Source organism: Schistocerca serialis, chromosome 3 (genome assembly GCF_023864345.2).
Source record: "Schistocerca serialis cubense isolate TAMUIC-IGC-003099 chromosome 3, iqSchSeri2.2, whole genome shotgun sequence".
NCBI classification, from domain to species: Eukaryota; Metazoa; Arthropoda; class Insecta; order Orthoptera; family Acrididae; genus Schistocerca; species Schistocerca serialis.
In genome coordinates this window covers 836,273,103-836,297,594 of record NC_064640.1, presented here as the reverse complement: position 1 = coordinate 836,297,594, position 24,492 = coordinate 836,273,103, and the positions used below count along the sequence as shown (strand labels likewise).

At 40.3% G+C, this 24,492-nt stretch overlaps 1 protein-coding gene across 7 annotated transcripts in view; it reads left to right on the top strand.

Moving 5' to 3' along the window:
* Positions 1-24,492, top strand: part of LOC126470878 (inositol hexakisphosphate and diphosphoinositol-pentakisphosphate kinase) — a 591,274-nt gene that overhangs the window by 139,902 nt on the left and 426,880 nt on the right. The window contains exon 2 of one of the 7 annotated variants that reach the window (XM_050098896.1): positions 15,917-16,049. The exons of the other annotated variants lie outside the window; for them this stretch is intronic. Coding sequence (XP_049954853.1) covers positions 15,981-16,049 — 69 coding nt within the window. The 5' untranslated portion in view covers positions 15,917-15,980. The remainder of the gene's footprint in view (positions 1-15,916; positions 16,050-24,492) is intronic. 7 annotated transcript variants of the gene reach the window in all.

Genomic DNA, 24,492 nt, shown 5'->3' with positions numbered 1-24,492 from the left:
GTGTAAGTCAACTACCCCTGGCCAGCAAGATCTCCGGATCTGTCCCCCATTGAGCATGTTTGGGACTGGATGAAGCGTCGTCTCACGCGGTCTGCACGTCCAGCACGAACGCTGGTCCAACTGAGGCGCCAGGTGGAAATGGCATGGCAAGCCGTTCCACAGGACTACATCCAGCATCTCTACGATCGTCTCCATGGGAGAATAGCAGCCTGCATTGCTGCGAAAGGTGGATATACACTGTACTAGTGCCGACATTGTGCATGCTCTGTTGCCTGTGTCTATGTGCCTGTGGTTCTGTCAGTGTGATCATGTGATGTATCTGACCCCAGGAATGTGTCAATAAAGTTTCCCCTTCCTGGGACAATGAATTCACGGTGTTCTTATTTCAATTTCCAGGAGTGTATGTATGCCTCAGAGTAAAATGCGCCACTTGGAAACACGGAGAGCGAGGATAAACACGTTTTCCTTCTTATAAGGCAACCTTCTACAGCTAAAATTCACGGAGTATTCTTCAGGTTGCCTGAGATTTTTCAGAAATGTTTCTTGCGTTAGGCCTGTCGTATATGCCAAACGTAAACATTTCATTTCATGTAATATTTATCAGGATAAGACATGACAAGAGCGGACCAGTCCCTTCTGAGATTACAGATTCAAAGTTGCTCCACTGTGTAATGACACGGGTACGGGATTGCGATCTCTCGCTTATGCCATCGATTTCCGTGTTGCACATACTTGGCCACTGCGTTGTGGCTGCGGTCGTGGAGGAGGCAGTCTGTTTCCTACTAGCACTGTTTTAGGAGCAGATGTTAACCGCGACGAATCATTCAGTCAGCGCTAAATGGCCCATCTGGCTGAGGCAGACAAGAGCGCTATAACAGCAGTCCATACAGAGGGATGTTCAAATGGCTGTATAGCAAGAACTATGGGTCATCACAAGTCGATGGTAGCCAGGTGAATTAGACGAAAGGAAGAGGGTGGTAACCTGAATGGAAGGCCTCATGGCCGTCGCCGCAAAACAGCAGCAGCTCAGGATCGGCAGATAAGCCGTTTCAGTGAGAACCACCGATTTGTCAACGCACGACAAATTCAGCAGACTTTGGGTCTCAATGTTAGCAGCAAGACCGTCACTCGTCGTCCAAGGGAAGGTGGACTGAGATCAAGAAGCGCTGCTGTGAAAGAGACATTGACTGTTTCCCACGGAGAAGCCCGCCTTGCTTTTGCTGCTGAAAATCTCGACAAACCTCTCGAGTTTTGGAGGCGAGTGAGTTTCACGGACGAAAAAGTTTTCTCTACGGCATCAACCGGAAAAATACTGGTTACCGGCCAAAAGGTGCTAGGTATAATCCAAAATATATTTACAGTTGCCGAAGGAGTGTCAGGGAGTCGGTAACGGTATGGGCATGGATATCGGCCGAAGGGTGTGGGCTCCTGTGGGAAGTGGAAGGAAGACTCGATGCGCGCAATTACATATAAACTCTGGAGAACGTGATGTTGCCTTCTGTGACAGCAAGATTTGGCGATGATCAGATCATGTTCCAACAAGATCTCTCGCCTATTCATATGGCACGTGTGGTTAAGGGGTGGTTCGACGGCCATAGTAATATTACTGTAATGGAATGACCACCTAAAGGAGCTGACATGAATCCCATTGAGAATATTTTGGCAGAAATGGTCAGAAAAATACGGGAAAAGGGACAGTCACCGTCGATTCGCCGACAGCTTTCTGATGGGATTCGTGACGCGTGGAATGAGTTACTTGAATCTCCTAGCTATGTGGCTAGAGTTGTGGGCTCAGTGCCAGACAGACTTCGAGCCGTTGTGGAAGCTGAAGGAGGCTATACGCGATAGTAAGCAGCATCAGCTGAAGTGTCTTTTTTTTTTTCCAGCCCTTAACCAATCTGTCCGCAGCTCGTGGTCGTGCGGTAGCGTTCTCGCTTCCCACGCCCGGGTTCGATTCCCGGCGGGGTCAGGGATTTTCTCTGCCTCGTGATGACTGGGTGTTGTGTGATGTCCTTAGGTTAGTTAGGTTTAAGTAGTTCTGAGTTCTAGGGGACTGATGATCATAGATGTTAAGTCCCATAGTGCTTAGAGCCATTTGAACCTTAACAAATCTGCTGCAACAGATGTTTCAAGTTATTTTTTTTTACAGAGGTATATTTTATATAATTTTAAGGAAACGTAGTCATTGGAATCTGGACAAAAAACTTAATTCACAACAAGATATGTAATATTTAATTTGCTAATAAAAGAAGTACTCACGTTATATATTCATGCAGTCTCTAAGAAATACATGAGACACGTGTATATGCAAGAAGGGTAAAAAGCAATTCAGCACAAACGAAAAATATTGAGGAGAAGGTCGCCGATGAAGGCGTAATTGGAGAGCAAAAGTTGGGCTAGAAGGGGAGGTTAGGAGGCCCGAAAAAGAAGAGAAAAATCAAATACCCAATAGACTTGGAGCCGTTGTCGCATCAGAGGGCGGTTAGTATATGCGATTCGGAGGAACAGTAGAAGAATAGTTTTATTTACTGATTTTTGAAGATTTATTTTGTGACGGCTAAACAGTGCTGCAACCTGAGACCCACTATTTGTCCACATGTGGCTAAACATCAGAGGTGTAAAAAATTTTGAGAGGTGCCGAAGTTCTCTGGAACAGTAACGTGTTTTAGACAAGAAGATGATTTTTAGTTCATTTCATTTTAACCATTCACAGTATGCTTTGACATTCTAATCTATGATTTCATTTTATTATTACGTATCTTTTCTTCAGTGAAAGTGAACGGTAGTAAGTGTCAAGATATAAACAATGACTGGAAGTTTTTAATTTGTGGAATAGTGTATTTAACAGTTAATATTTTCAATAAATCTGTAGTTATAGGACATATTAAGAAGCAAGTAAAAAAATGGCATTGTGGAAAGATTAGGTTGGTCTCTAAAGGGTGACGACGGTCAAATAGCAAATACAAAACTATGGGTAACGACTATTGTTGATGGTGAGGAGCCATAATCGATATCCCACCATTCTGTAATTGTATTTCTGAAGTTTATCGTCGATCTTAGGACTGAGACCGATACCCTGTTTTACGTAAAGAATATAACCTTTAAAGTTTTACGTAGCAGGGCAGAATATTAATACACAGGATATAGATCAGGAACCTAATCCCACTGCCTTTAATTTTATTCTCACGGAAGACACTGAGACAGTAAATAACAAGAGGAATAACCAAACTCTCACAATAAATATAGAGAATTCATGTGTCCAGTGGATTCAAAAGTTTGCTATAATAGCGAATAATTGCTTTCATTGACTCCTCCATGCCTACGTTTTCTCAGTCAGACAATGTTTGAAACTAGAACTAGCAAGTTACATAAATTACGATGACAGCAAACAGTTTTCAAGTAGACTGATCACTGCAGACATCCAACGCTTTTATCGTGTGTTACATGCGCAGTATGCAAACTGGCAACGCCACCAACACACAATACCACTAAGCTATGAAACAGAGCAACCTCGTTGTCCATGTGATGGATAAGACGACTAATTCGCTACATAAATGTCAATGTAAGCAGCAGTTTCTGTTGGAACGTGCTTCCTGGATCTAATAACATTTCCCACGTCTTCAGTGCAAATCATGTAGCAATTGTAATTTAAAGAACGTAAAAATATCGAGTGGATTTATTAACATAATTGCCGGCCGGAGTGGCCGTGCGGTTCTAGGCGCTTCAGTCTGGAACCGCGTGACCGCTACGGTCGCAGGTTCGAATCCTGCCTCGGGCATGGATGTGTGTGATGTCCTTAGGTTAGTTAGGTTTAATTAGTTCTAAGTTCTAGGCGACTGATGACCTCAGAAGTCGCATAGTGCTCAGAGCCATTTGAACCATATTAACATAATTATGAACCACTCAAGAACGTAAAACGATGGTCACATAGTTGTCAAACGTATTCTACGGTGTTGCCATTGTCCATTAGACTAGCAGCAGGAAGAAAACGTTCGCTCAGCTGATGTGCTAGTACTGGCGAAGCTCGCGCTTTGAAGACGCCACAGCATCTTCTGCCACCACTTCGTGGGAAACGAAATACCTCAATCATAAGCCAATGTGTTGTAATCGCATATCTGTGACTATGACTTGACGCTAAAGTGCGGTTATGGATAGTAGCCTAAGTATGCTCAGATTGCGAATCTAACATCATGGCCGGCCGAAGTGACCGAGCGGTTCTAGGCGCTTCAATCTGGAATCGCGCGACCACTACGGTCGCAGATTCGAATCCTGCCGCGGGCATGGATGTGTGTGATGTCCTTAGGTTAGTTAGGTTTAATTAGTTCTAAGTTCTAGGGGACTGATGACCTCAGATGTTAAGTCCCATAGTGCTCAGAGCCATTTTCTAACATCATAAATAAAGACAGGGGGAAATGAATTAGGCGTGCTTCCACTTCCGTAACATCAAATATATTTTAGTTATTCTTTCTTAAATGAACTGCGCAGAAAATCATTAACCAGAAGTGAATAACTTTCTAGCAACACCAGATGATATTAACAGCTTGTCGGCGCGGGTTATCCGTGCGTTCAACGGCGTCATATCGCGGACCGCGCGGCTGCTTCCGCCGTCAGTTCGAATCCTTCCCCGGTCATGGATGTGTGTTAGGTTAGGTAGGTTTAAGTAGTTCTAGGTCTAGGGGACTGATGACCTTAGCAGTTTGGTCGCATAGTTCTAGAGCCATTTTTTGACCTTTCGCGTATTTTCTTTACATAAACGGCCGTATCTTTAGACTGCGTTGATATAGCTCACTTTTTTACGCCACCAAGGGACCGTATACCGCAGGAAGTACGATACATTTCCGCTTGTCTACCGTACTCGAGGTAAACGTGTTTTAAGGGTTGGGTAGAAAGATAGACGGTCAAGAAAGGGGGGACTAGTACGGTTCCATTTTTACCGATGTAGGTTACGAAGTCCTAACAACGAAAATAGCTACGACAGTTACTCAAGATGAGGGCCGCACAAATAATTCCCCCTACTCTTTATTCGAAATGTTCTAGTTGCAGTCGATACATCAGCATATTAATCATAGCTACGCTTTCGATCCAAATCACGTTTACAGGAATGCAAATAAAATCCATTTGCCTATACATGTGGTAATTCAGATCCCAGTATTAATGCCACCGCGTTTTAGAAGTGCGAGCATTCCCATTGCTAGCTAGCTTAAGAAACAGTTCGGCCAATGAACGTTTTCTGGCTGTGGCGAGTCTAATGGAGAATTCGAAACATTGTAGAATACGTTTGGTAGCTATGTCGCCGTTTAGTTCCTGGGGTGGTGCAGTATTATCTTACTAAATTTACTGGCTAATAACATTATTTTGTTATTTCGATAAACATCCCGAATGACTGTCACATAAACGGTGACATAAAGATAGAAAATTCATATTTTTGAGTCCAGAAAGCTCTGTGTAACAGAAACCGCAGATCATTTTGCCATTTTCATTGCGAAATTGCCGGCTTATTCATGTCTGGGACCATAACAGAGGGCTGTTTGCCTGGGTTGTCAGCTAGCATATTGAAAGGTGTTTGGTACTGCAAGCGAGGTCAGGTTTGTTTTCGGTTCTAATCTCGATGTAGGCAGATAGACTATCAGTAAAGCAATTTTAAGAAATTCTCGCGCCCCCAAAACGTTTTATTGCTACCTTTATTCTTTACCGGCGCCCTGTGGATGTCAGTATGAAACTCTTGTAGAATTTCATATTTATTACTGCCTACTTTTTACGCTTCTGTCAATAATGGAATTGTCTTAAGCGTGGCACTGAATGATTTTTAACTGAATTTCGGTATGAATCTTCACGCATTGCTAAATTTGCACACATTCATGGTAGGTCAGCAACGGCAATGCAGTATGACTGGTCTGAACGTTGACACATACCGTTTCGCGGCAGAATGCGCGTAATATTTTGCTAATTCGTTACGATCTCGGGTACTTTGTCTTACTAAAACAGTTATGTTATCTCGATAAGCTGAAATTTATTTTTATTAGTACAGTCCATACTACTTAGCGTTTGTTCTTTCATTTATATCGTATATTTAAGTGTTGTGTTTAACACAGTAATCAACATTAATATAGTCTTACACGTGATTGAAAACAATCTGACAAAGTTCGTATAGTTTTTCAATTTCACGCCTGTGCATAGTATGTTGATATCACTTCGTCGCCTTGCCTGTTATGCTGTGTAGCAGACTCTAAAGCTGTGCGGATCAGCATAACGAAAAGGCGAGAGGTCTCGCTCGTTTTGTGCACGTCAGTACCATTTCACTCCATAGAGTATTGCCTAGCTATATGGCATTAACTTCAGTCTGTGCCAGAAACTATCCACTCAGCCAATTCAGAGCAAATTCAGAACACTGCTGTGGATCATGAGGTTTCACTTGCTACACAGTCTGGATCTTTCATGGGTACCAGTTTAATATAGACCACAAAGCTTTCCATAGTGTTGACCGTGGTATGGACAATCCCATGGCACTGCACAAGCACTAACAGTACCCGGGGCATGTGCTGCATGGTCAGCAATGTATTCAGTAACTTCCACTGGGATAGGACGCCTTCCTCTCCCAGGAGCTACACCAAGCTCGCCTGTATTTTCGAATTTCATTATCATCTTATTTAAACCATTTAATGACCTCAGGCTTCTCCTCAGACCTTTCACTTGGCAACTCTCGTTATAATTGCTGCTGTTCACATGAAACAGTTTCACTAACAGTGCTTGGTCTCTCTTCTCGATAGCCATACGGCTCACTCATGTTAAAGCTTTTTGAGTGATGCCGTGGATGTCACACACTAATACAAACAGTGTACAGTGCCATATTTGTACCTGGGTGCCAAAATTGGAACTAATTTTTTTCCAGTGTAAATTGGTTCAATGCTAATACATTAGCATATCTGCCAAGTTTTGCTGCCATATGATAATTACAGCCCACACTGGACCTCTGTGAGTAGCTGCACTTTAATTATAACCACCCAGTACATGCAGCGCCTTGTGAAGTATGGTTGGGTGCAGACCTGCAAGACTGCCACCCTCCCCCCCCCCCCTCCCCCCTCCACTGCAGTGTAATCTATCAATTACAAAGTAATTTTAAATGGTGTATAACCATTAAAAATGACTGTTTATAATCTTTTGTATGAGCCCTGATTTCTCTTACCTTGCCTCTGGTGTCCTTGTGTGAGATGTGTAATGAGAGGCAAAAAGATTGCCCAGCACAAATGATTTAGAGTCTAAGAACTGAGTGCTGCACATGCCCAAGTTCAGTAGTGCCAGGGTTCACAGCTCTAGCAGTCTGTGGAGCTTCAGCTTGTTGTTTACACCATCAAATAGAAGCAATATAACAATTAGAATACAGTATGTGTTGAGATTCATTGCAATTTAACTCATCATCTCATTTCTTTTGAAAATGATTATTCGAGCACGTAGAAATGGTGAAATATAAGAACTCCACATCAGTAGAATTACTACGATGACGAGTGTTGCACATGTGTTTCAATGGCTGAGTGTATAGGCTGACGGTTTGCAAACGTAAAGGATGAGCATTTGAATCTGACTGGAGTCAATTGTCTTTTTTTTTTTTATTTAGACCTATGCAGGCAATATTTTAAACCTTAATTCGCTACAAATTGTGCAGTTGTAGGCTTTTCTAAGTTCCACATTCTTTAAGAAGATTCTATTTTAGTCTAATCCTTAAACAAATAGTCATAGTAAAAATATTGAAAATGGATGTATTTATTTGTAATTACAGCAACAACCATCTGGTGTGTTTATAGTTTTTAGCTAAGAGAAATGTATCAGCTGATTGGCGTACGTTGTAGGTGTGCTTCAAAGTGGCTGATGTGAAAGTTTGTGAGAGGATAATTGCTCCCTTTGAAAATGGTGTTAGTGTATCTGAGGTAGGACATTGTTATATTTAGAGATAATGGTAAGATAGTGACATGTCCAATACCTGGAAGGCCGCTAGTCTGTACATGGAGATGAGAGGAATTGGTCAGGGCAGCCCACAATACTCTTTTGTACATTGAGAACTACTCTCAGAAGATTTAAAGGACCAGGGAATCAGGTCCCATCATGCTCATATCAAAGAACCGTTTTCTGAAGAACAAGCTGTGGGTAGGATCAATAATTGTGAGTTCCTGGCAAAATGTCGATTGGAGGAAAGTCATTTTCTCTGACGAGTGCACAGTTGAGTCCGTGAGCAGAGGCCAAGCTCTGGTTTACTGTTCAGATGGGGAATGATATGATGTGCACTTCATGGCCAGATGTGCTAGAGGTAGACGCATAAGTGTGAAATGTTGGAGCTGGATGTCTTACATGGGTGCAGGAACTTTGGAACGTATCCAAGGCAAGTTCATTTCAGCATGCTATGAACATTTCCTTGAAAATTTAATCATCTCTGGAGCTTGACTTTAGTACCCTTTAAGGACATCTCAATTACCAACAGGATAATCATCCATAACACACTAGCTTCTCGATCGAGAACTGGTTTCAAAGGAGGCAGAATATTATTAAGTGCCTACTGTGGCCCCCAAAGCCCCCGGATCTCAATCCCAGAGAGCAAGTATGGACTCAACTTGGAAAACGACTTTGTGGGACAATTGGCCAGACCTTCCTCCAGGAACTGTGAATGCGCTATGGGATTTGTTTCATTCTTCATGGGAGACAATTGCCATGGATGAGGACTTTCTCCATAGTCTTGTCAATTCTATGCCTTGAAGCATCCAAGCTGTTCTTGATGTCAATGGCATGTGGACAAAATGCTGAAGCCATACATAGCCTACTCTTCATTTTATTTTATTCCTTTTTTCTGTAAAAGGACTACATAGTTATTAGGCCAACAATATTAATTTCAAAATACGAATCTATTTGCTACTATATTATTTGTATTTTTATGGGAAGTCGGATGAATATCACCCTCCAAGGAATATTATTTTTATTTTTATGGGAGTTCAGATGAATATTACTTTCCAAGGAAGATTATTTTTAGACACCAAATTTACAAACCATAATTAGTTATTTACTGAAGAGAATATTGAAAAAAGTGAAAAAAGAAAATGTAATTTAATAACAGAAAGCAATAAAGCACGAAACATTATGGGATGTGATTTTTTTTTAAAAAAAAAAAAAAAGAAAAAAAAAAGAAAATGCTGCAGTGGGATTTGATCCGATAAATATTACAGCTACCAGTACAGTAAGCTAAAACACTATCAAGGTGCAACCGATCTCTTTTCTTTTTAGCGTAATGTTGAATAGGCCTATTGTAGTTGAAGCACGGATATTAAACTGAAACAACAGAGACTGGAAGGCACATCCACTCACTCGTGTAAAGTGCACTTAAGAACTTAGAAAAATATGCCAGTCAGCTGATACGTTTCTCTTAGCCAAAAACTGTAGAGATATCATGTGGTGGTTGAAACAATTACAAATAAATACATCCATTTTCAATATTTTTATTATGATCATTTGTTTGTTTGTTTAAAGATCGGACTGTTATAAAATGGAATCTTTTGAAAGAATGTGGAACCTAGAAAAGCTTACAACTGCACAATTTACAGCAAATTAAGGTTTAAAATATTACCTGCATAGGTCTAAATAAAAAAAGACAATTGACTCTAGTTAAATTTGAATGCTCGTCCTCTATTTTCGTAAACTGTCAGCCTAGCCACTCAGCCAGTGAAACAGAAGGGAAATGCTTTAGTTATTCTACCGATGTGGAGTACTTGTATTTCAACTGTTTCTATGTGCTCAAATAATGATTTACAAAAGAAATGATACAATGAGTTAAACTGCAATGAATCTTGACATATACTGTAACAAAACTATTATAGTGCTTCTATTTGGTGAAGCTCCACAGTGCATTCGCAGTTTCAGAAGTGTCACTGTCCACAATTCTAGCATCCTAAGTTCTGTTCTTGGACTCTAAATTATTCAGGCAGGCCAATCTTTTTGTCTCTCATTGTACACTGGTGGCAGTAGAATCGTTCGGCAGTCAGTGGCAAATGGAGGTTCTCTAAACTTATTTAGTAATGTTTCACAAAAAGATCATCATCTTTCCACCATTGATTTTCATTTGAGTTCACAGAGCATTTCCATAATGAGCATGTATTGATCATGTGTTCCAGTAGAGAATATAACAAGGCACCTCTGAACTACTATGATGTCTTCCTTTAATCCAACCTGGTGGATATCCCTAACATTGGAGCGATACTCAAGAATGCGTTGTAACAGTCATTTAAGGATGGGGTACACTTTCCAATAATCATCCTTATAACTGAAGTTGACCATTTGTCTCCACTGCAGTGAACTTTATTTGTCCATTCTATTTCATATCACTTTACAACATTATACTCGATATTTAATCACCATGACTATGTCAAGTAACACACCACTAATACTGTATTCGAATATTACAAGATTGTTTTTCCTACTCATCTGCATTAGCTTAAGTTTTTCAACATTTAGAGTGAGCCAACATCACACCAACTAGAAATATTGTGTAAGTCATTTTGTATCCTCCTACAGTCACTTGATGATGACAATTATTGTACCCTACAGCATCAGCGGCAAACAGTTGCAGATTGCTGCTCATTCTAGCAATCAGATTGTTTATGTATATCGAAAACGAGAGATCCTACCATGCTTCCCCAGGGCACACTTGAGGATACCCTTCTCTCTGATGAACACTCGCTGTACTGTGTTCTATTACTTCTTCTAATCTCACACGTTTCTTTCCAAGACTTTCTTGATCTCTTGACTCTAGGTGGTTGTTGACCTTTTTTCACCAATGATATTTTAAGATCCGGTTGGTTCCTCTAGTGCCAGCTGTTCTGCAGATATGTCCAAAAAGTAGCAATGTCATGTTTCTCATTGTTTCTGATGTTATATGTTTCCTATGTTCTGATAAATTTAGTGTTCTTAGTTTCCAAAATTCTAAAGTTCTTATAGTACCTAATAGCTTCATTTATATTCTTAAAATTCATAATTCAGAACTAAATAAGTACTGGCATATAGACCTCCTGGTTTCACTACTATATATAGTGCTTTCTTTCAAGAGTTTTCGGTTTTAAGTATACCGTAAGATCTTCTCATCTTATGTATCATTTCCTGTACAGCAGATCTTTCTGTTACTTGTTTTGGACTGTTACCCCCCCCCCCCCCCCCCCACATATCTGAATTCCTGTACCTTTTCTATTGGATCAAAATCTGTTCTTAAAAGTTTTCACTCAGTCCTCTTGCCATAAATTTTGATTTTTCTGTGTAGATTCCTTTAAGCCTGTCAAGTTTGCTGTCTTTTGGAGGAAACTGGCTTGTGTTGCTGTATTTGATGGTCTTTGAGAAGGTACAGGAAAATCATTGGCAAATGCCAGGCCATTGTAATGTGACGTCTTTATTCCCAGCATGAGTGGTAGTATTTTGTGTTTTAAAGTTTTTCATTCCAGAGCTTTATATTTTTCCAAGATTTGGTTGAGGAGGAATGGAGATAAGTCATCACCTCGTCTAACACATGTATTACTTTATAAGTGTCAGGGTACCAGATCCATAAGTTTTACTTTAGAGTTTCTCTCTTTAAAGGTTTCACAGATTAGGTTTGGCAATTTAGATTAACACTAATTTACAGATTACTTTATCAAGGGTTTCTGTATTGACAGAGTCAAAAGGCATTTTTGAGACCAGTAAATATTACGACTATGTCTTTTGAGTTGATGGATCTGTGACAAGTTAAAGACTTCAGGTTGAAAATATGTTCAGAAAATTTCCAAACCGATGTCATTATTCGCCCAACTGTCCATTGAGAAGAATAGTTCTCTGTCCAGTAGTATATTAGATAATATTTTATAAGCAATTGTTAGAAGAGATGTGCCTCTATAATTGTCAGCATCTTAATCTTACCTTCTTTTTGCAGTGTTTGTACTAGGGTTACTTTCCATTCCTCTGGGCTCTCTCTTTTTCCAAAATTCTTCAAAGATCATTTGCAGATTTTAAATGCTGATGTTATTGATTTTTCTGTCCTATTCCATTCACATATCGAGTGAGGAGGGGAAAAAACAACTCTTTACATCCGCATGCATCCTAATCTCTCATATCTCATTCTAGATAACCATATGTAAGGTACACATTGGTGGGAGCATAATATTTACACATTTTTCTTTAAATAAAGTTTCTCTAAATTTATTCAACACAGTTTCATCTTTCATTCAAGAATGCACCAAGCATTTCTTTTACACCTTCAAATGGGCTATACCAACCTGTTACAACCCTTGAAGCACGTCTGTGATTTTGTTCGATGTCTGTCATCATCCTGCTTGATAAACACTCCACACAGTGCAACAACTCACTAGAATTGGCCATACTAATGTTGTTAATGTGATTTTCTTTGCCGATGCACTCTACTTTCCCAGAACCCCTCCAACAAATCTAATTCTTCCATTCAACCTCCCTGATACTGTAATTACATGATTGCCCCATTTAATATTGCATCTTAGTATTATCCCAAAGTACTTACACTATGTAATTTGCTCAGGATATTCACATCTAATTTGATACTGTACAGTTCTTTGTCCGAGTTACAGGCATGGTGTTACTTTATCCATATTTGCAGAGAGCTGCCATTACGCTAAGTGGATTTTTTTTTACCAAATTCAATGATGATACTTTCCTATAGATAACAGCATCATCAGCAAACAGTCTTATAGTGCTGCAGATCCTATTGGATAAACAGTTTTTGCACATTGAAAACATTAAATGTCCTCCTATGATTCCCTCATTTTTGTGGAACATTTGCAGTCCCTTATAAGGAACTGAGTTCTTGTACACAAATACTCCTCAAGCCATTACATATTTGTGAAATTAATCAATTTGATGATATTTTGGTTAATAATCGACAATGTGATACAGTGTTGAACGTGTTTCAGAAGTCTTGGAAGATGGAATCGATCTGTTCGTGCACATCTGTTATTCACAAGATGTTGTGCACAAATAAAGTGAACTGTTTCCATATTGTGATTGTGGAACCTCATAGACAGTAGCTCAGATACTGCTGGAATGCACACTCCTTGCGGTTCTCCATACTAAACATGTTCTTCCAGATTCTTTACCTCTAATAGTGCTGGATGACTCGTGGACAGCTGAACTGGTTCTCAGTTTTCTTCCTGAAAGTGGTTTTTATTCTCAGACGTAATGTTTCAAACTGTTTTCATGACAAAGGAGGAGCAGTTGAGGTCGCTGCATCTCACACTGCATGCTAGGTCTGGGGACCCCTGACCCTACCTCCTTTGCCAGCTGGGCGGCAAGCACTCCTATTCAAATAGCTTTCAGATGCAGTTACCCCCTTTTTTGTACCTGATCCCATTTTCTGTTTTAATTGTAGCACTACAATAAATAGTGTGTACTGTTCCCCTCTTGAACACTGACTATAACGGGTAAGAGGTGGGACTGCTGTTTTAGGAGCAGCCCCCATTGCATGCAAAGCCCCAGAGGACACTCATGTGCCCCATCCACCTACTGACATTGTTATTTCTCTCACTTCATTTGTTATCATCAGTCCAATTGATAGCCGTTGCTTTTCTATCATTCTAGTTTTAATGTTACAAACCTCCCAGCTAGAAGTTATTTACTGTGTAACAGTCTTTGCCTTTAATCAGGTAAGTGAGAGGATCAAGTGTTGATGGGGTTCCTCTTGCCACACATGAGGCCTACTCTCTGATTTCCATACTGGTCTGATCCATGTAAATTTACTTCTCTTTAAAGTATTTCGCAGCTCTTGCATAAATATTGCTTTCAATGCCTAGATACCACTCCTACATACTTCAATAATTTGATGAAATTTCTGGTGGGCATCATTAACTCTAGGTGAAATACACACTAAGACAATGAAAATGACATACCGTGAAGCAGTTTTCTGAATGGGACAGAACTCAATAGATGTGATGTAAATATATGGACAAACAAATGATTAACATTTCAGAAAAATTGGATGATTTATTCAAGGGAAAGAGAAGTCAATAACATGTTGGTCCACCTCTGGTCCTTATGTAAGAAGTTGTTTAGCTTTTCATTGAGTGACAGTTGTTGGATGTCCTGAGGGATATCATGCCAAATTCTGTTCAAATGGTGCATTAGATCATCATCATCCTGATCTGGTTCGATGGTCCTGCCCATAATGCTCCAAATGTTCTGAAGTGGGGAGAGACAAGCAGTAGAAACTCTTGCCATGTGCAGGCGGGCATTATCTTGCTGGAGTGTAAGCCCAGGATGACTTGCCATGAAGGCCAACAAAATGTGGTGTACTGCTGTACTTCAAGGGTGCTGCAAATGGCAACCAAAGGGGTCCTGCTACAGAATGAAATGGTACCACAGACCATCACTCCTGGTTGTCTGGCTGTATGGTGAGCAACAGTCAGGTTGCTATCCCACTACTGTCCAGGGCATCTCCAGACACATCTTCGCTGGTCATCGGGGCTCAGTTCGTAGTGGGACTCATCACTGAAGAGAGTTCTTCTCCAGGCAGTGAGATTCCAAGCTGAAGATGTCTCTGGAGACACCCTGGATGGCAGTGTAGCACCAACATGACTGTCGCCCACCATATGGCCCGATAACTGAGAGTGAGTGTCTGGAATATCATTTCATTTCATAGCAGGACCCCTTTGGTTGTATTCCGTGGCTCCCTTACAGCACAGCAGTACTTCAATGATACTCTGCACCCCATTATGTTGCCCTTCATGTCGGGCCATTGTGGGTTTACATTTCAGAAAGGTAATGGCCACATACATCTGGCCAGAGCTTCTATTTCTTATCTCCATGCCTGCCAGATTTCTCCCCAAATCAGAAAGTTTGGAGCATTATGGGCAGCATCCTACAACCAGACTTGGATTTTGATGATGTAATGCACCAATTGGACAGAGTCTGGCACAATATCGCTGAGGAGGACATGCAACAACTCCTGTCAATCAATGCCAAGCCAAATATCTTCTAGCGTAAGGGCCAGAGTTGGACCAGCGTGTTACTGACATGCTCAATTTGTGAAGCACTTTCTTTCTAATAAATAATACAGCTCTCTTGAAATTGTAATCTATTGTATGTGTATGTCACATCTACAGATTTCCGTCCCATTCAGACAATTCCTTCTTGGTGCAATTTTTTTTTCTTAGTGTGTCAAGAGAAACAAACTGATGACCTTCCTGTTTAGTCAACCAACCAACCAACCAAGTTCCTGAGGCATGGATGCCTTACTTCACCCCAAAGATCAGGCAAGGATGCCTTGCTTCACCCCAAAGATCAGGCAAGGACCAGTTAGTCGAGTGGCATCATCCATCGTTGAGAGCTTTTTAGAGTTAATCTTCTCATTTGGGGAGCAAAATGGTGACGTATTTTCTGTGACTGTGGCTGTGTCAGCAAGTAGTAACCATAAAATGTTGGTGGTAGACTCAGAGGGGCTGGGATTATAAGGTATCCAGACAGGGTACCACCATGCTTCTAGAAGGGAAAGAAAGAAGCTGATACACACATTCTTATTGCTTATTCCAATTTGAAGTATGCAAGCAGAAATAGCCGTTGCAGTCCACAGAAATAAGTTACCATAAGAGTGAGACACAAATAATAGTATTTATGTAATATTAAAGGCAAATCCCCTTGTTGTGTGTTGTCAAGTTCTTTAATAATAATAATAATAATAATAATAATAATAATACAATGATGATGACAGTGGCAGGCTGTGGAAGTTTACTGTTATTGTTGACCAAATATCTTGCTCATTCCAGGTATTATTTTAGTACAGTATCAGCAGTCTTTCAGAAATTACTCATTTCATTGAGTAAAGTTTTATTTTTATGTTGTTAAGTTATAATTCTGTGCTTAAAGCCACAGTTGTAACATTTTTTGTATGTATGTGTAGGTGTATACGACTGACAGCAATTTCAGAACTCTGTCTCAAGACAAACTGTTTAGTGCAGTCTGCAATGGCCCAAGTACCAGATGTTTACATAGTTGATGTAGACAGTGGGGCAGAACCATATTGGGAGTTTATGGTATTATACTACAAGCCTTTGTTGTTTGTTATTTTGTCTTGAATGAAGTTTGTTTAATACAGTACCTCTAACATGGCATGTCGGGTACTTTTCAATACAGTTTGTCCTACTGACACCAATCTGTGATGTGATATGAAAGGTCAGCTGTGATCTTGAGCCTGATGAATCTGCTGCTGAAAAACTGTGTTTTTCTTTGCATGTGATAGTAGCTTTTGTGATATTTTTCTATCACTTTCTGATTGTTTCTCAGTTATGGTCAGCTATATTGAAGCAGTAACCCCATGAGTTCATCCTAATATTTCTAACCATTTTGATGGTTGTGTTCATGTATTACTTCTGACATATTTAGGGAAAAATTTGACTGATGGATGTAGTGATAAACAGTAGTCAGCTGAAATTTTTTTGCATGATTTAATTAACTGTTCCTGCCAGGAACATTTGTACAGGAGGTATACAGGTAGTAAAAGTTAAGTCAGTTTTGTTTGCCTTCTGTGCATATTTTTGTCTGCATAAACCAAAATCTGATGCTGTTGCTGATTCTACTTGTTTTGTTTGTATTTTACTCATCCTAATAAGATTTTTTGTTTGGTTCTTGGCCATCTGTGTTCTGTTGTGTCAAATAAACTGCCCATTGAGTACATTTGAGTACAGTGGGCTTCTTTGATCATATTTACATTTCTATTAAACTGTAGGTATTCCTGTCCACTATATCTCAGGTGATTCAGTGTAACTAGTAGTTTTATCCTAATGCATACCTGCCAGCTGTTCTGATTTAGGCAGGAGTCTCCAGATTTTCCCCTCAAGTGATTCAGTATCTGCAAATGGAGAGTGCTTTATGACAACAAAACCATTATTCTTTGTGAAAAGATTGAGGATAAGCTTGGAGGGGTAGCCACAATAAGAAAAGGTGATTAATTGATTTCAACTGATTAGTGTCGGCTTGGAATCAAATGATAGTACCAGTTGCAGTATGACCGGTTTGCCCCACCAGAGCGATTTTCTATGGCTACATGAACAATACTGAAAAAACATGGTACAATGGAAAAAGTTTAATGAAAAATTGTTCAGGTTGCCACTGGAAAGTGGCCTCGGTGGCCAAAACTGGTCATGGTAATCAAAAATAAAAATAGAAGTACAAATGATGGTGTCATTTGATACTAAAAGTAATGCCTCTGAATTTTTACGTAAAAACTCTTAAAACTTTGTAAATAAGACAAATGTTATTGACATTCTAAAACTTTACTCTTCACAGCTACATATTTATTTCACAGCATAGTTGCCCTGACAATGAACACATTTCTCCCGAAAAGAGACTAGTTTGTTGATAGTATAACAGGAAAATGTTTGGCTTTGTTGACCAAGCCACAACCTCACCTCTGATTGCACCACTTAATCACTTTCAAAGTGAAGTCCTGAAAGGTGTTCATTAACTTCTGGAAACAGATGAAAATTGGATGGGGTCAAGTTGAGACTGCATGAAGGATGATCAATTACAGTGAATCCAAGGTGCTGGATTATTTTCAAATGTCACAGCACTGATGGTCTGGTATTGTCATGCTAAAGGAGAGGGTGCTCCATGTGTGGAAGACCTCCTTGAATTCAAAACTCGATTGCAATATGCAGTTACTCAAGCACTAACATAGTTGTGTTACATGTTGCCATGTTACACACAATAATTCAGAGCCCTCTAGTGACAGAGGGCTTGCAAATGTGTAGACATGAAAAATAAAAGTGTAGAATATTAATAAAGTCTGTTTTATTTAAAAAGCTCTAAGAGTTTTCACATAAGAAATTTGGAGGCATTAATTTTCAGCGTGCCCTCATAAAATGTTAGCTGATAAAATATAATAAATTCAGAGACATAAGAATACCAGTTGCTCACACCCTCCAGCTCTCCAACTCAACCTTCCCTCCCCAATGAAAGTGTCATTATGATTCAAAGTATCATTTCACTGAGATTTTGCACCTTGTACTAATCAAGCCAACTTGGAATGATTAGGAATGGTGTTAACATTTTACCCGAGAAGGACAAAGACCTGCTTTACAGGTGATGAGATGTTTTCAATGTCTGTGTTTCAAGCACATTTCTTTGTGCTGAATCTGTCTGTTGAAATTTCAGAACAGTGCTGCATGAAAATTAAGTGTGTGCACAATCCTGTATCAGCAACAATACAGTATTTGAGATTATTCAAAAACAGTGTCCTTTACATTAGATAATATCACTTATCTTGTGAAAATTGATTCAATACTGAGGGATATTGGGAGCTGTATGCACCCTGGTAGATCAAACACTTTCAATTTGCAAGTGCTACTTAGCACTACACCAGAAGCAGTAACCATCCATGCCGAAATCTCCACCCAAACAACAGTATGCAACATCTGCTTTCCATCCAAGGTTCTCCCTTTCCATGAGATAGCAGGTGTTGTGGAACAATTACCTCTGTATACACCTACATACACACTTGGCAAGCCACCATATGGTGCATGGTGGAGGGTACCCCTTGTACCACTACTACTCATTTCCTTTCCAGTTCCACTCTCAAATAGAGTGAAGGAAACATGACTGACTGTGCGTCTCCTTACAACCCATAATTTATGTTTTCTTGTCTTTGTAGTCCTTACGCAAAATATACCTTAGCGGCAGTAGAATATTTCTGCCGTCAGCTTCAAATGCCTGTTCTCTAAACTTTCTCAGTAGTTTTTTGTGAAAAGGATGTCATCATCTCTCCAGAGATTCCCATTCGAGTTTATGATGCATCTCCATAATATTCACATGCTGACTGAACCTACCCGTAACCTATCCAGCAGTATGTATCTGAATTGCTTTGATGTCTTCCTTTAATCTGACTTGCTGGTGATCACACATGCCCGAGCATTATTAGAGAGTAGGATGTACTAATACACCATACATGGTCTCCTTTATGGATGAGATGAACTTTCCTAAAATTCTCACAATGAACTGAAGCTGACCATTCATTTCCTATACTACCTTCCTTATGTGCTCATTCCATTTGATATTGCTGTGCAACTCCCACCCTTTTTATTACTAAGCAGTTTTGGCACACAATTCCTTCACAGGCAGCGTTAAGACCAGTGGAAGACAGTTAATTAGAATGAAAAGATTTGGAATTTAAACATTGTTTAATAACAACAGGAACCCAAACATGTCTTAGTGTTACTTAAGGTACCTACTCTATTGTAGACCTCACCATATGCAATGTTAGCTTCACTCCAAACGACCAGGTTGAATGTTCATGGGAACATTTATGATAGTGGTCACTTGCCAGTTGTATTATCCCTGAAGCTTCCTGGCAGATCAAAATTGTGTGACAGAATGGGTCTCGGGTCTGGGACCCTGATTTTCATGAGCAAGTGCTGTACTGTCTGAAATATCCAAGCATGACTCACAACTGCCCTTACACCATTACTTCCTCCAATACCTCTTCTCCTACCTTCTAGTTCGAGGTTTGAGTCCCAGTCCAGTATGCATTTTTAATCTGCCAGGAAGCTTCAAATCAGCATGCATTCTGCTGCAGAGTGAAAATTTATTTTCCATTATTTCTACTGAACCACAGAACTAACAGTTTTTTACCAGATCGGTCTCTTAGATAAGCTAACAACCCCACAGTCATGAAGTGCTGTTTAAAAGCAAGCAGGAGAAAGGAATGAATGAGATGGTACAAGTTGCTGCTGCTGCACTGCAGATGCAATACCCTTTCCTTCATGCTCTTCCCAATGGAAGCTCATACCTTGGTGGTCTGGAGAAACAGTTGAGGCCACACATGTATAAAATACCATAAATGCCATCTCTCTCTCTCTGACCAGTGCAGTTAAATAAAATACCAAAAGGGAATCATTACTTAAATAATGAAGCACTGCAACAGTTAAGTATTTTTTTGCACTTAGCACAATTCATTTTGAGAATTTATTCTGACTGTCAAGTGCAAAATTCACGCGAAAATCATGTGTCATGTTTTCATGTGTTATCCTGGCCTATCTTTGTAATCTATTTAAATTTAAAAAACAAACAGAGCAAGTGATGATATGCGTGTGTGTGGTGTTCTGCATATTGGAACAGGCACAGTACCTTATTACCTCAACACATATGCAAACATCACTCAGTACTCATGTAAATATTTGAACTGGACAGTGAATTTTCAGAACACGTTGTGCCAAACCTGAAAAAATACATAACTGGCACATTTTTTCATTACGTGAAGCATGAATGACATAGTTGCAGGTTTTCGAAAAACATTGGTTATGGTGAATGAAAATAAGTGAAAAAGAATGTTTGGAATATAGTGCCTCATCTATGAGGCTGCATACATGATCTTCCCAGTTATGGGCTAGGATTTAATCCATCTGTGTGCATTGACCCAGAGAAATCCCTGGAATATTACTAATGAAATCAGCATTGAATCCTTGATATTGCTGAAATTCAGCTGCATGCTTTTGCAGATATGTCTGTGTCCAGATACTGCCATCCTTCTTTTAAAAATTACTGACACCTGGCAGAACACTTCAGCTTTCTGGTCGCAACATCTAGAGGCTTATAATGTCCATTTTTAACAAATGGGAATCTGCTATGTTTTACCTTTGTCAGTGTACATCCACAGGAACTGACAAAATATGTAACTTTTTTTAATTATTAAAAATGAAATTCCTCCAGCTGTATTTCAGATTTTTTATTTACTTCACTACTAGTTTCGGCATTGTGTCAATGCCATCTTCAGGCCCGTACACTTTGCTGAAATCAGTTGTGTGTGGCTCAGTCTAGAAGTCTGCAGTGAGATCAACATGTGTTGATCTCACACGGATTTCTAGACTGAGCCACACACAACTGATTTCAGCAAAGTGTACGGGCACGAAGATGGCATTGACACAACGCCAAAACTAGTAGTGAAGTAAATAAAAAATCTTAAGTACAGCTGGAGGAATTCCATTAAAAAAATATATATATATACCAGCTGTGTGGCCCACTTTCATCTAAATTAAATATGTAACTAGATGCTACGACATTTCAGCAATAACAATAATGTAGGTATTCTGCAGATTAATAGAATGTGGCAGGACAATTTCACTCCTAGTGGCAGGAGTATGTGATAATACACATCATAAAACACAATAATAGAAAATTGGTTTGACAACTAGTTCACTCGGCTGATTCACAGCCACATCATCTGACATTAGGATGCACACCACTGTCGGTGTGGCGCTCATCTGAAAGTGGCCCACATCCTGCTGGACTACCCTAATTTGGGCTCCTTACAGCAAAACCTTTAACATGCTGACATGCTACCTCTGGTGCTAGTGGACAATGCAAAAGCGGCTGATCTGGTTTTACATTTTACCCTTGAAATAGGGCTCATTAGCCTAGTTGGCTAGTTGAGGCATTGGAGGGGTGCTCCATCAACTGCTCCAACCCAGGGGCCCCATGGCTGCCCTCACTCAGTAGTCTGGCATGGCTGTGCTGCCCTTCCCACCTTTTTAATTCTTCTTATTATTTTACATTTGTCATTGATTTACTGTCATGTCATCGTCCTCTTTCCTGAAATTTTATCAGCTGCTCCATGTTGTTAGTTTCCTTCTGGTAACGGTGGGTGTGGAAGCACCCAGTTGGATGCAGAAGGTGTGTCTGCCATCACATAACATGTCTCAGGGGCTGCCAGCTACTTTATGGATGTGACAGTGCGCCCACCTTCACTCATTTACCCCTCTCTCACTTCTACTTCCTTCCATCTCTTTGTTTTCTTGATTCTTTGATACAACTGAGTTTTGCAGCATTTGTCTTAGTTTGACATACACAGAATTTAGGTACCAATGACCTCATAGTTTGGTCCCTTTAACCCCATCAATCCATGCATCCATTCAGTTCTAAGTTTTGTATTTCATTGACACAGCATTCCGATTTCAATTTGATTGTGGTTTTGACCTGGCAATATCATTGTGGTGCTAAAAGAGGCAGTTGATCATAAACAATAAAATGTGTGGAGGTCCTTAACAAGTTTAATAAAAAAATCATTAAATTTCAGTTATATGATAAATTACACAAATTCAAAAGTTGTTGAGTCAACTAAATACTGTGGTATTACAATTACAAACTACTTAAACTGGAACCATCACACAGCAAATGGTGTTGATGAGGCAAACCACAATGGCAGAATACTTAGAACATGCAACAAATCTATTAAAGACACTGCTAACACAACCCTAGTCAGTCTTCTTCTGGAGCATTGCTTGCATGGTATTGGATCCTTACCAGATATAATTGACTGAGAACATGAAAAAAATTCAAAAAAGTGCAACATGTTCTGTATTATTGTGAAAAGAGGGGGGGGGGGGGTCACAGATAAGAGATGGAAGTTGGACCCTCAGGGGCTCAGTATTCATTTCCTGTGTACTGGCTTGGTGACCCCAGGGCTCCTGAGGTGGGGACTGGTAAATGCCATCAGTCTTTTTGTCACCGCAAGCTCTGAGTGTGCTTCAACGATCATTGTGCGGCATGGCAGTGGAACGTTGTGTGTCATGGGGAATGGGGGTCTTGGCTTGACCACCTGGGTCACAAGGATGGTAAAAACCTCTGCAACAACCCCATCAATCTCAAGGTATGTTGTGCACTGATGAGATGCATGGCTATTGAGGTGGAACAGTCATTAGCCGCAACCTTCAGGTAACCTACCAGACCTCAGTTGTATAAGGCTTACCTAGGCATGCACAGCTCTGTCTAGGTCTAGCTACTCATGGATCCAAGATGGAACTCTTGAAATTTTCTTTTCTTCCTCCCAGTAGAAAGGGTGGGCCACTGGTAGGTACTAGCACCCAATGACAAAAGAGGGCTCTTGAAGCAAGTCGTCCTGATTCTAAATTTAGGGTCTAGTAACAGAACACATATAAGTAAACAGAAAATGTTCTTAATAGTGATAAGGAAAGGCGGCAGCTTCGAGAAAGTTTCACCTTTCTATATTCAAAAAGGGTTAGAAGGCATTGCTGGCACTCTAAAATCAGTAAAGTGATTGCATAATGGGACACTGTTGGTGGAAACTACTAGTTCCCAACAAGTTAAGAACCTCCAGAAAGCTGAATGCCATGGGGAATATGCCCTCAAAACTGGACTGAACACCACTTCGAATTACAGCAAAGGTGGTGTGATGTGCAGGGATCTGGTGGACATTCCAAGCGAGGAATTGAAAGATGAGTGGGCTCCAAAAATAATAGTCAATGTGCAAAAAATAATGGAGAGGGTAGATGGGGATCTTGAAAGGTCTGAGTCATTTCTCATGATACTAAGTAGCACAAAACTTAGTGGGCATGTTAAGGCAGGTTTCCTTTGCCTAACTATGTGACCGTATATTCTGAACCCAATGTGCCATTTCAAATGCCAGCAATTGCGCCATACTACTCTTGGGTGTAAGGGAGAAGCCATTTGCGGCAAATGTGGTAAGGCTGTCTATGAAAGAGTCATATGTTCTTCTCCTTTGAATTGTGCGAATTGCTTCTCACCCTGTGTGGAGTAGGGATTCCAGCCTATATTTTGAAGAATGGAAGATACAAGATCTTAAGATTGCGAAGCACATGTTACATGGTGAGGCCAAAAAGATGAGTAAAGCCATGCTGCCCCCAACATTTCCTACCTCATGTGCTACAGTTCTTAAACAGCCAGGGCAAAAAGCCAATGGTGCTGCACAAATGGAGGTTGCTTGTGACAGCACTAACACCTACATTTGTCAATGAACTTCTACTGAAGCAGTTATTTTGCCACCTGTACTCCCCTCCAGAACTTCAGAAAAAGCTGTGGTTGCTGATGTTGCATAGCTTCCTGCCCATCCAAAGATCCAATCTGGTACACTGACCAGTGCTGCCAGCACCACAGCCATGGTTTTAGCTCCAAAGTCTACACAGGACAAAAAATCAAAAGTCAAGCATCAACCACTGATGGAGAGCTAATGGACCTTGATTTCGGTCTGGGGCAATCATCTTGCCCCAAGAGTGAGCCTCCACCTGTTATGAGCTCCTCTCTTTAGTTAAAAGACAAGATAAAAGCGCTAGCCTCATGACTGATGGTTCCGATATTTCAGTGGAACATAATGGGTTCAGCACACACGTAAAAGAGCTGAAACTCCTGTGACACACACACACACACACACACACACACACACACACACACACACACACACACACACACACACCTGTTCTTGTATTTACAAGAAACACATTTTAAAGCCACCACTGACTCCACTGTCCTATGGAGCTATTCCCTCCACCCAAAGGATGACCTGAGAGGGGACAAGACCAAGGGAGGGTTTGCTGTGTTTGTCTATAACACACACCGCTCCTCTGCTCTCTCCTTGGTTACTATTTCTTATATTCCGTCCAATGACCTCTGTGTTGCTGTCTGTCAGGAGGTGGTGTCACTTTGGCACTTGGGAATAAGCTCTGGGTTGTT